The following is a 12,045-nucleotide window of genomic DNA, read 5'->3' on the forward strand; positions in this document are numbered from 1 at the left end:
AATGGTCTTCAACATAAAACACATTCCAATATCTGAAATGCAATAATTGGGTCATAATTATTAATGATAACAGGTGAAAAGAAGAACATTGTTATCAGTATGTTACAATAAAATGTGAACAAAAGAGGAATTAAAAATGTCTTTATTAGCACCTTCTATTAAGAATTTTTTTTTTTTTTAAGCATACAGAAATAATTTGTACAATACAATGATTGACAGTAACAATTTCATCATAAGTTCAAAGAAATATTTTTGAATTTTTGTAAAACTGCTTGGAATATCACTAATAATAAATAAACACAACAGAGTAAAACAGTTCAAGTTCTCTTCAAAGTTGAACATTCCACTAAAGACAAACTGAAGCAGTCATGAAAACTGAACTGAGGAGCCTACGAAATACAGCTGTTTTTTTTGTTGTTGCTTAAACATGTGTTGAATGCATGCTGATGTCACTGTCTGTAGTACGGTTAACATGAGGTCAACTAGAAATATATCAATTTATTTCAGTAGCATTTTTAGACACTTTTCAATAAATATTACATTATATAATGCTTTACAGACCAATTAATTAACATTCAATTTGGTACAAACGCCAAGACACATGAATTCAAATATATTCATATCTTGAGATATATACAGTGCCACTTCAGTAGTTAAAACTTTGTTAAGAGGGTTCACAGGATCTTACGAGAAGCTTTCGTTTGTGAATCTGTAAATGTGTTTGAAATCACCCATATTAAACAACCAGAAAAGCACACAAGGTACTCCATTAGAGCAGTGTGGAGCACTTGGCTACATTAGACTGTCGGCCATATTGTTTTCACCTATCCAGGCATTTCAGATTAGTGGAGTGGAAGAGTAAGGAAGTTCTGAGACAAGACCATTGTTTAGATTTTACTCCCTGATGTGGCAAGGAAATGACATGAGGCCAACGCTGCTAAAATGTTATTAAAAGTACTTTTGAATATACATATAAAAATGTGCAAACCAGTCTTCAGAGACTATAAAACAGACTTTGGTGGACCTAAAGTTCCAAGTCACAAACTGCCTCTCTTGTAAGTCATTGAACTCTAATAATTACTTGTTACTTCTCATTATATGAGATCATATTTTATGCAAATCAGCTGTCAGTGTATTGTCATAATAATAATAAAAAATATCCTTTATCACATCGCAATTTTTTCTTAGAAGACATTGTTAATATGATCATATAAGAATTTATTATTTTATTGTGCTGTGGTGCATTGAGTTAATAAATATTAAATTTGCTTAAATGTTCACATGCCATGTGTAGCTTCTTTGAAAAGAGAGAGAAAAAAAATTCTTTAAAAAAAATTAAATTCTTAAAAAAATACTTTAAAATGGTTAAATATGCAGTAATAAAATCTACATATTTGCTTGAGGAACTTTAACAAACCCAAATGTTGTGAAAAATGGATACCCTCACGTGTCAACTTTTACACAAAATAAGCCACATATTTAAGTCACACTACTTGTGTGCAACACCTTACATTTTTTTCTGGTTGTACTATTTTTATACCTATGTTTTCAGACCATCTCAGCAATTAAAATGACTGTTGGGTGCAGTAAATAACGGTCTTTACTCTGTAAAATCTCCTCGAATTTTATTCAACGCACATTATCAACCTGGCCACCTATAAACATATATGCAATCAGTGGACACATGAAAAACTGAACTAAATGCATTTCTACATAAAAAAACAAAACAAAAAAACAGTCCATACCAATTATTTCAAATTGACATGAGAAAATTAGAGCACACTATATGACCTCCCATGTCTTCAATGGCAACCACACCCATTAAAACAAAATAAATACAGTATCCATTTCTGAATTAACTTGAAATGCTATAAACTCTGGCCTCAAATTAAAACCACTCAAAATATCAGAGCCTGCAAAGTACAATTTATTCTTATACTTTACAAAAATAATTTCCAGAAACGGAGGGCATTCTTAACCCTTAACGCTAGTGTAGGCTATTAAACAATTTATATTTATTTAAGTGTGTGACAACTTAGGTCTATCTAGCTTTGTTCTGCTTGTGACAATGAATATAGGATTGGACTTGTTTTACAGGTCTGTTAAGATATTCAGACGTTATGCACTGCACTCAAACCAAGCATGTATTACACATTTAAATAAAACCTCTTTTTATTTCCAATCCTCTGTTCAATAGCCAACAAAGAGGCCCTGATAAAATTTGCAGTGCTTTGATTTTTGAGGCCCCACAGTCAAAGGTCAGGCCCACCTCGTCACACAGGTTACGCTAACTAGTTTTAGTTCTTAAAATGATTTGAGACAAATATTCGTATATCTCAAATTTTGTTTTAAGCTCAGTAAAAGATAAATGAAAATACACTTATGAATTTTAACAAATACACAGACACTATACAAGGACAGATTTATATAGGCCATAGCCTATAAATAACTTATGTAGGCCAAGGTTTGTTTATTTTTTGCTTTATTTATTTGCTTTTTTGTACGACCATCATCATCATCATCATCATTTCATAATTATCTCAAAATAAAATATCTAAGTAAATATGTAAAACTTCCAACTTTACATAGTGTGAAGCACAATAATGATAATACAAATGTCCGATTACGTAACTTTCAATTTTACATTTGTGCTTTCAAAGTCAAAAACATTCTTTTAACATCTTAAAAACAGCGAAACAGTATAAAGTGAATGAACGTACGTAACAAAAACAGCTAACGACTAAACACTCAACACATTCCTTAGGATGACATTAGTAACCTAAAGAAGTTTGTTGTATGTAATTGTAACGCAAATAAATGAACTATATGAGTTCTTTGAGATAAACACAGGAAACTACAGAAAGAAAAAAAACTACTGGAAGATGTGAATCAGTACCGCCATTTTCTGTATAAATACACAGTGGTTAATACAGCCAAGAACATAAACATCGACTAAACTGTCAAAAAAAATTATACCCTTAAAAAATAATCAACAGAAAAGAAGTCGTAATCAGTTTCCAACAAATTACTGGTTCAAAAACAACGTTTACACGAAACAAAGCCGGTTGCTATACAGTATACACGAAACTTCTTTGAAAGTTTCTGAAAGCAAATTTTCGCATAACATGGCGTTAACTGCGTTCCATACATTCGCTCAACAGGGAGCATAGGCTAAAAACACGCAAAAAGTACTTGAAATCTGAAACGGTACAAAAAATACTTATCAGTTTACATAGTGCTTAATTCCAGTGTTCTTCAACGAAAGCGAAGGCAGCAGTTTTTGCTTTTGTTAGCCTTTTGTCTGTATATAATATATAGGCTACGTTCAAAGCGCATTTACATTACCGTTTGGGTCCCTAATTCGACTTAAACAGCAAATTATCCCGATGCTTTTAAGGAAAGCCCGTAGATCTTTTTTTCGTCTAACCGACATACTACCCGCATACTAGCCTACATAAACAATGTTTTCCTATAGAAAACGTCTCCCCAGACGGGTGGAGCAACGGGTCGCATTCCTTTCCAATAGCATGCATTTAAAGCAACCTCACAAACATGCTGTACGAATGCAGGTTTAGTGATTCTATAAAGTACGTAAGTATTCATTATTACAGTCTATACAAAAGTTTACTATAGGAAATGAACGGTGCAAAAAGGGGGCAATGGTATGAAAATGAGCTTCCGATCTGACCAACGAATGAGGGGAGGAGAATCCCCGCATGAGTGCTAGACAAAAGGACTGGGTATCTAAAGGCATTGCATAAACTAAGTCTTTCCGCCACATCTGTAAAGAAACAACCAAGTTTGCAGAATCAGAAAATGTTCAATATATAACACATTCAAGCGAACTGCCTCGAAATACCTCATGAAAACGAAGTCTTCCTCCATATTTTCTTTTCTTTTGCAAGCCTTTTACCTTTCAAACTCAAACAGAAAGAAAATGTATGGTGCATAATGTGTTCCGGTTCCTAATTTTGAAACTAGATTTAGTAATTCTACCCTATAGTAGACTTTTCGCGCCTGGATTTGTACCGAAGACCTGCGGATGAAAACCAATGAATGAACAGTCGACGCAGCAGTCAGCGAGAGTAGTAAAGCAGAAAGGACCTGCGCTCTCATTGGTCTCCTGGTCGACCAATAGGAGCGCATCATGTGCGTGCCATTCTACAGTAGTATTTCAGTTGTGCGAGCTATATACTACTGGCATCCAGGCCCATGCTGTCTGACTTTACCCACAATACCACATTGAGAAATCAGATGTTGTTACCTTTTACTCTTTTAATTGCCATTTAAAGTTAATATCTATAGCATTAAAAAAGCTAGTTCTATTCAGTTATAAAACAACTTCATTAGGATTTCAGGGCTCTTTGTACAAATGAGCAACGTGGCGGTTTTACTGCTAATATGGAACAAAACATATGTATGGCTTACTCTAATTCAGTGTGTGTGTGTGTGTGTGTTTTAAAAAGGCTAAATAAATATTGGTAAGGCAGAATCTGGGATAAAAGTAAATCGTCGAGGAAAAAAAAAAGAGAGAAACCGCCATTACTTATGCCATAAAAATATTGTTTTGGAAAGATGGCCAGAGCTGAAAATTAAATAAAGTTAAATTAATTAAAATATATAAAGATGAACGTGTATGATACAAGGAGAAGTTTAATTAGGCTAGTAGTATCAAACAAGGACGAAGTTAATTCGAAACCATCACTATATAACGAAAGTACTCTTAAGGTGCAGGGCATTCACAGTTTATTTTAAATTATAATTTTATCTTGAAAAATGTGCATGCTTATTGTTGTTTATGATGTTACAGAAAATTGTAAAAATGTATCAGCATGATTGTCTTTGATTCAAATTAAATTAAACGTGTGTGGGCTTCTTTGTGGCGCTTGGTAAATCAAAGACGAAAATATTTTAGAATATTTCTCATTTAATTTAAACGTCAGGTAACATTCCAAATAAATTACCTAAATTCACTCAAATTAAATTGCTAGGACGCGCCAACACGTAAACATAAACAGAAATAAATCCTGATGTGACCGTCTGATATAGGCTACGTTTCCCGTCGGCCTTATGGAAAGGCATTTTGGTAATACTGTTCGGAACAACCCCCAAAGCAGTGCCTCATATCTCGCGGATTCCAATAAGGGCGTAAAATCTGAATTCGTCCTAATTATCACAAATCTGTCGAACGTGTTATATCCTAAACTTGCGATGCAGATATTATACAACTTGAATATTGATCAAATCTGACTTTATATGCGTACAGACAAATCTTTTAAAAGAAAACCAGCACGACCTATGTGTGTACGTGTGTGTGACAGAAAGAGAGGGGGAGAGAGAAAGAGACGCATAAGGGCGTGGGCCCAGCGTAAATGTCTCCGCTTTACGTGGAAGGTCGAGCGATTTGCAGGCCGCACATCCAGATATTATGCAACTCCAGTCTTTTTCTGTGGAACAGTGAAAGAAATGTGGCGAATTTTCGGGGAAGAAGTCTAAAGCATATTGCATGAACCAACACACAGGCCTATGATCTCCTCCCCGCTGTGCCAGAAGGAGGCCCGCCTTAACCACTCGCCATTACGACTTTTCTATGTTCCGCATGGCCCTCCCCTTTCTTTAGGCACCGGAAGTGTATAATTCGCTTTGTTCAATCTGGTTAGGTCACGTTACACTAGGCCACAGTTGTCAAAAACTGTAGGCATGTATAGTTAAGAAGAAGCTGCGTTAGAGTAACGCAAAATGCTTCACATATGTATCTGTGTAAATAATTATACGTAGTTGCGCGTGTAGGATTTTTCTTCGTGAAATGGGAGAGAAAAGGAGATTATCGCTTGATTGAATGTGGTCTCAATCGTTTAGAGGTTTTCCATATCTCTATGGCATGTGTGTCATACAGTGTATAGAAAATAGAGTAAGAAATAGAGTAGATGCTGTATGAATGGCAGACCCTCCCCCTCGTCCCCTATATGGCAGCCCACCATAAGCTCAGATAAAGCCTCAGCGCTGGTTTCAAGCGTTGTGAGGCGAGCGAGCGTGCGTGCAACGCCTCTTTACAACTCCACCAACAACCAATAAGAGCGCAGAACGGCATTAGCAGAGAAAAGTCCACCGAACGGAATATCATTGAACGGTACAGCTAGCTTTTTGCACGGGATCCCTGCAAATGAACGTAGAGAGGTTTTACCCTATCTCTCTCTCTCACCATCGCTCTCTCTCTCTCTCTCTATCTGTCCCCACCCCAGTCATCCCTGTGCCATTTTCCCCCAATCCGACACTTAATTGAGCAACCGGGACACCTCACGTGCAGGACTGATTTGTAGTTTGAACACGTGGCTCATTGAAAAAGGCAGAAGAACTTAGGGTTTTTTTGTTTCCCGTTCCCTCGATGTTATTAAGAGGCGGTGCCTACACAAACGTATGTGACAATTTAGTCGCATCGCCAAAGAATAAAGAAACTTTCTCTATTTTCCTCCCGGCCCTTGCCTCGCAGAGGTGACGGAATAAATAATTCAGCGCGTTTAAATCGAGAGGAAACGGGAGTGCGCGCAAGCACGGCGGCGATCTCGTCCATCAAATATCTCAGTAGCTTGGAGTGATTGGGAGAACACTCCCAGACCCTCCGCTGAGCGACAGTGCGGTTCTCTCTCTCCAAACACTGCCCATCCGAGCGACGCGATAAAGGGCTGCCCCTCTGCAACACGGTCGCTCTTTTCCGTATACAACAAAATGAATAAGCTCTACATCGGGAACGTGAGCGAGCAGGCGAGCGCGCTGGACTTGGAAAGTATCTTTGAGCAGTGGAAGATACCTTTCAGTGCACCCTTTCTCGTAAAAAGTGGCTACGCGTTTGTGGATTGCCCCGACGAAAAGGTAGCGATGAGGGCCATTGACACTCTTTCAGGTGAGACTTTTGTGCGTATGTGATTTTTGCCGAAATGAATTACAATGCACATGCAACGGTCGCGTTTAACAATTAGACGCCTATGCAAAGCAGGGATGTGTTCGTACACTGAGCAAGTGTAGACTATTCACTTTCAGTTTTTTTTTTTTTAAACCACGGGCTTTACTCGCCGAGAACGCCAAGCCTCGCTTTAATATCAAAATAACTGAACGGCAACTGTCCATAAAAGTTGCAGCGTTGCTTGTGTGTGCAGGGCGAAATGTGAAATAATGTGTTTAACAACTCGGATATCCAAGCGGCGAGTGGTTGCACGTACTATTTATTTGAATTAAAATGATCTTGGTGCTTCGTGTGGCTTTTAAACGCATCTCGCAGCTCGTGGAGCACTTTCTGGAAGTGACCAAAAGTGCTACACAGAACTGGTGGTTTTGCGAACTTTGCCATTGTAAAAATGTATCACTTTTATCGCTGTAATTACGAGCTCTGGAACACCAGGTGGTTGGGTTGCATTGGTGGCTTGTAGGCCTTTCGACTACTCCCTTGTCTCTACAATATGGGTTGATTATGTTTGTAATGAGTGTAAATTGTGTAAAGGCTGCAATGTTTGCCATAAAGAGACCGTATAAGTCAGTGGACGTTTTCGTGATTTTCTTAAACAAGTCAGTGTCACGCTGCTCGTAGCTGAGGCCTTCGCGCAAGCGTGGGGGCAAATTTGTCTTCCATGTTTAACCTCTGGGAAAATTTTGTGTGTATGATGATTTTTTTTTTTTTTTTTTTTTTTAAACTAAAACTAATTTTGTTTTAGGTACTCGTGAAGATTTTCTTGAAATCGTACATGTCAGTGTAGTTTCTGCACACGTAGCGTAAATAGCACTTTTTTTTTTTTTTTGGCAGTTTCGTACATTGTGAACCTTTGACACACAATAGACATTTTGTTTGAAATAAAAATGTGATCTATTAAAATACAATTAATATTTTTCAGGGAAAGTAGAACTCCACGGAAAAGTCTTAGAAGTGGAGCACTCTGTCCCTAAACGACAAAGGTAAGATTCATTTGTAAATTTCGCAATTTCATCTAAAAGATGGCTAAGTCCACGTTTTTGTTTTGAATTAATATCTCCAAATATTTTTTCCTGACAAGCCCTGATTTTAAATCGGGCGTCTTGTTGTTTTTAATCTTTTAAATGGCTCTCATTTGATTTGTTTTACGTTCACATGATCCATCAAACTGTTATTTGCAAGCGAAATTCAAGATTAGGGTGGTGACGGTGTGTTTTATGTACCTGCTTTAAATGTAAATCCACAGGCGTGTTTAGTAGCAAAAAATGTGTGTATGCTACTGATTGAACCTCTATGTCAGCGTGCGGAATGTGGGTTTTTGTAATACATCTGAGGCCCTTGATATGCTGAGTTCACATATTACTGGGCCTTTAAGCCTTGACAAAACGTAGCAAGAAACGCAGCAGAGGTGTGCAAAGTGAGAACGCAAACGTTGTAAATGGGACCTCACGTTGCACATGGATGTGCATTTATGGAGCCATGCTTGCTGTGGCGTCCATTTAAGAAGAAACTACTATTCAGTCATGCCGCTCAGAGCTTCCGCCCCCTCTTTCCCCTCCTCGCGCTGCTCAGGCACGAGATGGACTCCTCAGCGCGCGTGGACTGCAAGGGTCGAGGTCTTGTCGCGAAAACCGGTTTGTGGGTTCACAGGAACTGTGACGACTAGACGTGGTGTAAGCCACAAAGCACTGTTTACCAACCGTGTGCGAGTGGGTTGCCGTTTTATTGTAGTAATTAAGTTGACGTAACGACTACATATATAATGAATATTCGCCTTATTTTCACTTTACGACTGCCTTAAGTACATATAAGCTGTTTATTAATTCCTTGGCGTCCTGTATTTTTAATTTATCAATAACTAGCGGGTGATATTTATTTTTTTTATAGTGAGTTCTCAGTCAAAAATAACGCAGTTTCCACGTGAATTGTACGCTGTTTAAGTTAATGGTGGTTTTGTTTAGTTAAAAACGATCAATTGAAGCATTCAGCACGTTTAATTTAAATTAATGCTGTAGTGTTTGTGATTTGTTTATTTTGATTAAAGTAGGCCTGTTTTTTTTTTTTTTTTTTTTTTAATTCGTAATGGTTAAACATGTAGAGGTTATTCCAATCATAAGGCGATTCTTTATGGGCCAGCTGATCTTTTAAGCTGACATGACATTAAGTGAACCGTTTATTTGCCGTTTAATTTTTATACACCTAAACAGTGTATCAAAACAATAGCTTAATATGCTGAGTTTAGTGTGTAAATTATGGAAACAGTATAATTTAAGTAAGTGTTAAGTGTATGTTTATTTTGTGTATATGCTGCACATATGTAATAAATGTTGATAGGAGCAGGTCAGAGGTTGTGTATGTAAAGCTTGTTTGAACTGCAAGCCAATGAGAGCGAAGTGTAGTGAAATGCATGATGGGAGTGATCTTGCATTCTATCATATGAGTCCTGGTTTAGGCCCTGCCCACCTTTACACACACACACACAAAAACATGAAAGTTGGGTAAAGTTTGGCCCCTTGAGTGTGTGTGTGTGTGTGTGTGTGTGAGAGTGTGTGAATGTACCAAGGGGTGGTGTGCATTTTATGGAGCTGTTTTCTGGAAGCTTTAGTTTGGTCAGGGTGTGTACAAGGCTGTGTGGACGCAGAACCTACTATAATTATAAATATTCACATTAACGTTTACGTTAACCTGCATTAATATATATTTTTCCTTTTAATGAATAATTGTAATTTGGTAGCATAGTTCAGATGCTTCATACATTAAAAACATGTTGATTTGTGACACCGTTCTTCAACCAGGCTTGTGTGCACACTGAGCGGAGCCTGCATGGACAGCCCATTGGCCTTTAGAAGTTTCGTTTCATACGCCATTTTTCTTTCTCATTGCTAGCTTCCTCGATTACTAGCGTAGCCGTTTTTGCTCAGAGCTTGCACTGTATGTATGTGTGTGTGTGTGTGTGTGTATGCACACGTGTGGCTTAAAGGGGGGCCCCAACTGCTAGAAGAGAGTGTGGGAAAAGGGTCTTCAGCTAGAACAGATACTCTGTGTGTGGAAAAAGTTGGAACCTTTATGGACAGTCAGTCTTTGTTGTTTTTAAAGATTTTATTTAATATTGCAGGGCTGCTAACTTTGCTATGTTTTAAATTATTAATGCTATTTTTTTTATTGTAAATTATGTTTGTCACTCATAACAATTTCTATGATTGCAATCTGTAAGAAAATAATAGCTTGGTATTGTTCTTGTTAATTTGGTTTCAATTGCTAAAAATTTAGAATTTAGTGTGGCATAACGCATTCAGCCTAAGTTAGTTTCAATTATATTTCTCCATTTGTTTTTATTTGTGTATGCTTCAATCCTGCTCTAATTTAAAAAAAAAAAAAATTGGGTTATTTTGGTTTTAAAGTTAAACAAAATATATAGCTTTTTTATTTGGTTTATTTTTTTTCTACTTGTAGATATAATTTCTTTCTTAACTTGTGCATTAATATCAGCTATGGCTGGAATGATCTCCATTTTGTTAGTTTTTTTCACTCTAAAACTAAATATTGAAGTATCTTGATTCAGACAGAGTTGTGAGTTCTCGTGATGGAGTCACTGGCTTGTGAATTATAATGTTCGGCCGTGTTTCCTGGTTCCTCCAGGAGTGTTTGTGGTGGGAAGTCTCCCCCAACCCCCCATTGTACCATGTATGTTCAAACACGCGTGCACACAGAGACAGTTGTGTTGCATGTCCGTTGGATTTTGAAGTAAATGAAGATGCCCTCTACTTCCGTTACGTCACAACCGAACCCCCACCCCTTTTCCCTTTCTTGTCTGTAGGCTAACCTGTTACCATGGTAACCAGACCCCACCTCCTGGGGCAGAGAGAGTTTCTGTTACCCTGAAATGGGGCACTAACACCCCACCCCCGTCCTAACCACACACACACACTCCCCTCTTGCTCCTATAGCTTAATCTGCTGTAGGAGAACATTCCATATTGCATTCCCACCGGAATGCAGACCAGGGCTGGAAAAGCACACCAATCCCACCAAATTCGTCTAAAGAAAAGGGAAGTTTTTAATTCGTACATGTAACCTGGAATGTCATACGGCTTTATTTTTTGATAACGTTGATCTTATTAAAATAAATGTGAAGGTTTTTGTTTAATGGTTAAGTAGTTTTTGGTGTGTGGATTTATTTAATCTTTGTAATTTTTAAGTCACTTGCCCTGGTGCATACACCTATATACATGCTTGGTCTTGGCTTTTATTTTATTTTTTTTCTTGTCTCCTTTTCACTGGTCTCACACATGTCTCTCTGATCATTCAGCTGAGTGCTAATGTTTTCTTTATTAACTCTGTGCCTTTTTAGTAGATTTGATATGCTTATGTGTGTAAGCAAGGTTTTTTTTTTTTTTTTTTAAGATGGTGAATGTGTGTATTGCAGATTTAGGTTATGTAATTCTGTCAGAGCTTTTGCCACAGTGGATTTTTAGTGAAGCATGGACAACTTCTCGTATTCTGTAGTATTGCTCACAACCCATAATTTGAAGTTCAAAATTATGTTTATTATTAAATAAACTGTTTTCTCTAAGGGAGCTGCTCCCTGTTAAAAATTAGCATAAGCGCTACACTACCTGTGGTATTTTTGCCTCACTGGTTATAGTTTACAGAATCAAATTTGGATTGCGTTGCCTTGGATTTTTGACACCGTAAACACGCTGGGGAAAACATGTCCAGGATTCACACCGAGATGTTGAATGCAAGTTGTGATGCATTTTGATAATTCCTGAGATGACTCCAAGTGATTGTTCTCCTCTTGACATCTACACTCTTCATGAGTGCAAATGTCCCTTACAGCATGTACAACTTCAGTTTCATCTCCAGGCCTTACTCTATATAGCGTTTGAATTGCTAGGATTCACTGCGTAGTTTCACTTATTTTAAAACATGCTTTTAATTTTGAGAATTCATGTCAGTGAGTATTTGAATTACCTTGTTTTTAATTTCTAGGCAAAGCTGCATTTTATTTTAATTGAGTCAATATGTTGCAGTAGTTAATGGTGACGGTCTACATGGAATAATATTTTTTTTAATTTATTATTA

At 37.3% G+C, this 12,045-nt stretch overlaps 1 protein-coding gene across 4 annotated transcripts in view; it reads left to right on the top strand.

Moving 5' to 3' along the window:
• The first annotated feature begins 5,817 nt into the window (after positions 1 to 5,817).
• The window catches only part of igf2bp3 (insulin-like growth factor 2 mRNA binding protein 3), a 34,357-nt gene continuing 28,129 nt past the window's right edge, over positions 5,818 to 12,045 (top strand). For 2 of the 4 annotated variants that reach the window (XM_058753030.1, XM_058753031.1), the window contains exons 1-2: positions 5,818 to 6,901; positions 7,884 to 7,944. In XM_058753030.1, the coding sequence (XP_058609013.1) occupies positions 6,727 to 6,901; positions 7,884 to 7,944 (236 nt within the window). In that variant the 5' untranslated portion in view covers positions 5,818 to 6,726. The remainder of the gene's footprint in view (positions 6,902 to 7,883; positions 7,945 to 12,045) is intronic. The other 2 variants (XM_058753032.1, XM_058753033.1) reach the window with 2 other exon arrangements.

Source organism: Onychostoma macrolepis, chromosome 19 (assembly GCF_012432095.1).
Source record: "Onychostoma macrolepis isolate SWU-2019 chromosome 19, ASM1243209v1, whole genome shotgun sequence".
Taxonomy (NCBI): Eukaryota; Metazoa; Chordata; class Actinopteri; order Cypriniformes; family Cyprinidae; genus Onychostoma; species Onychostoma macrolepis.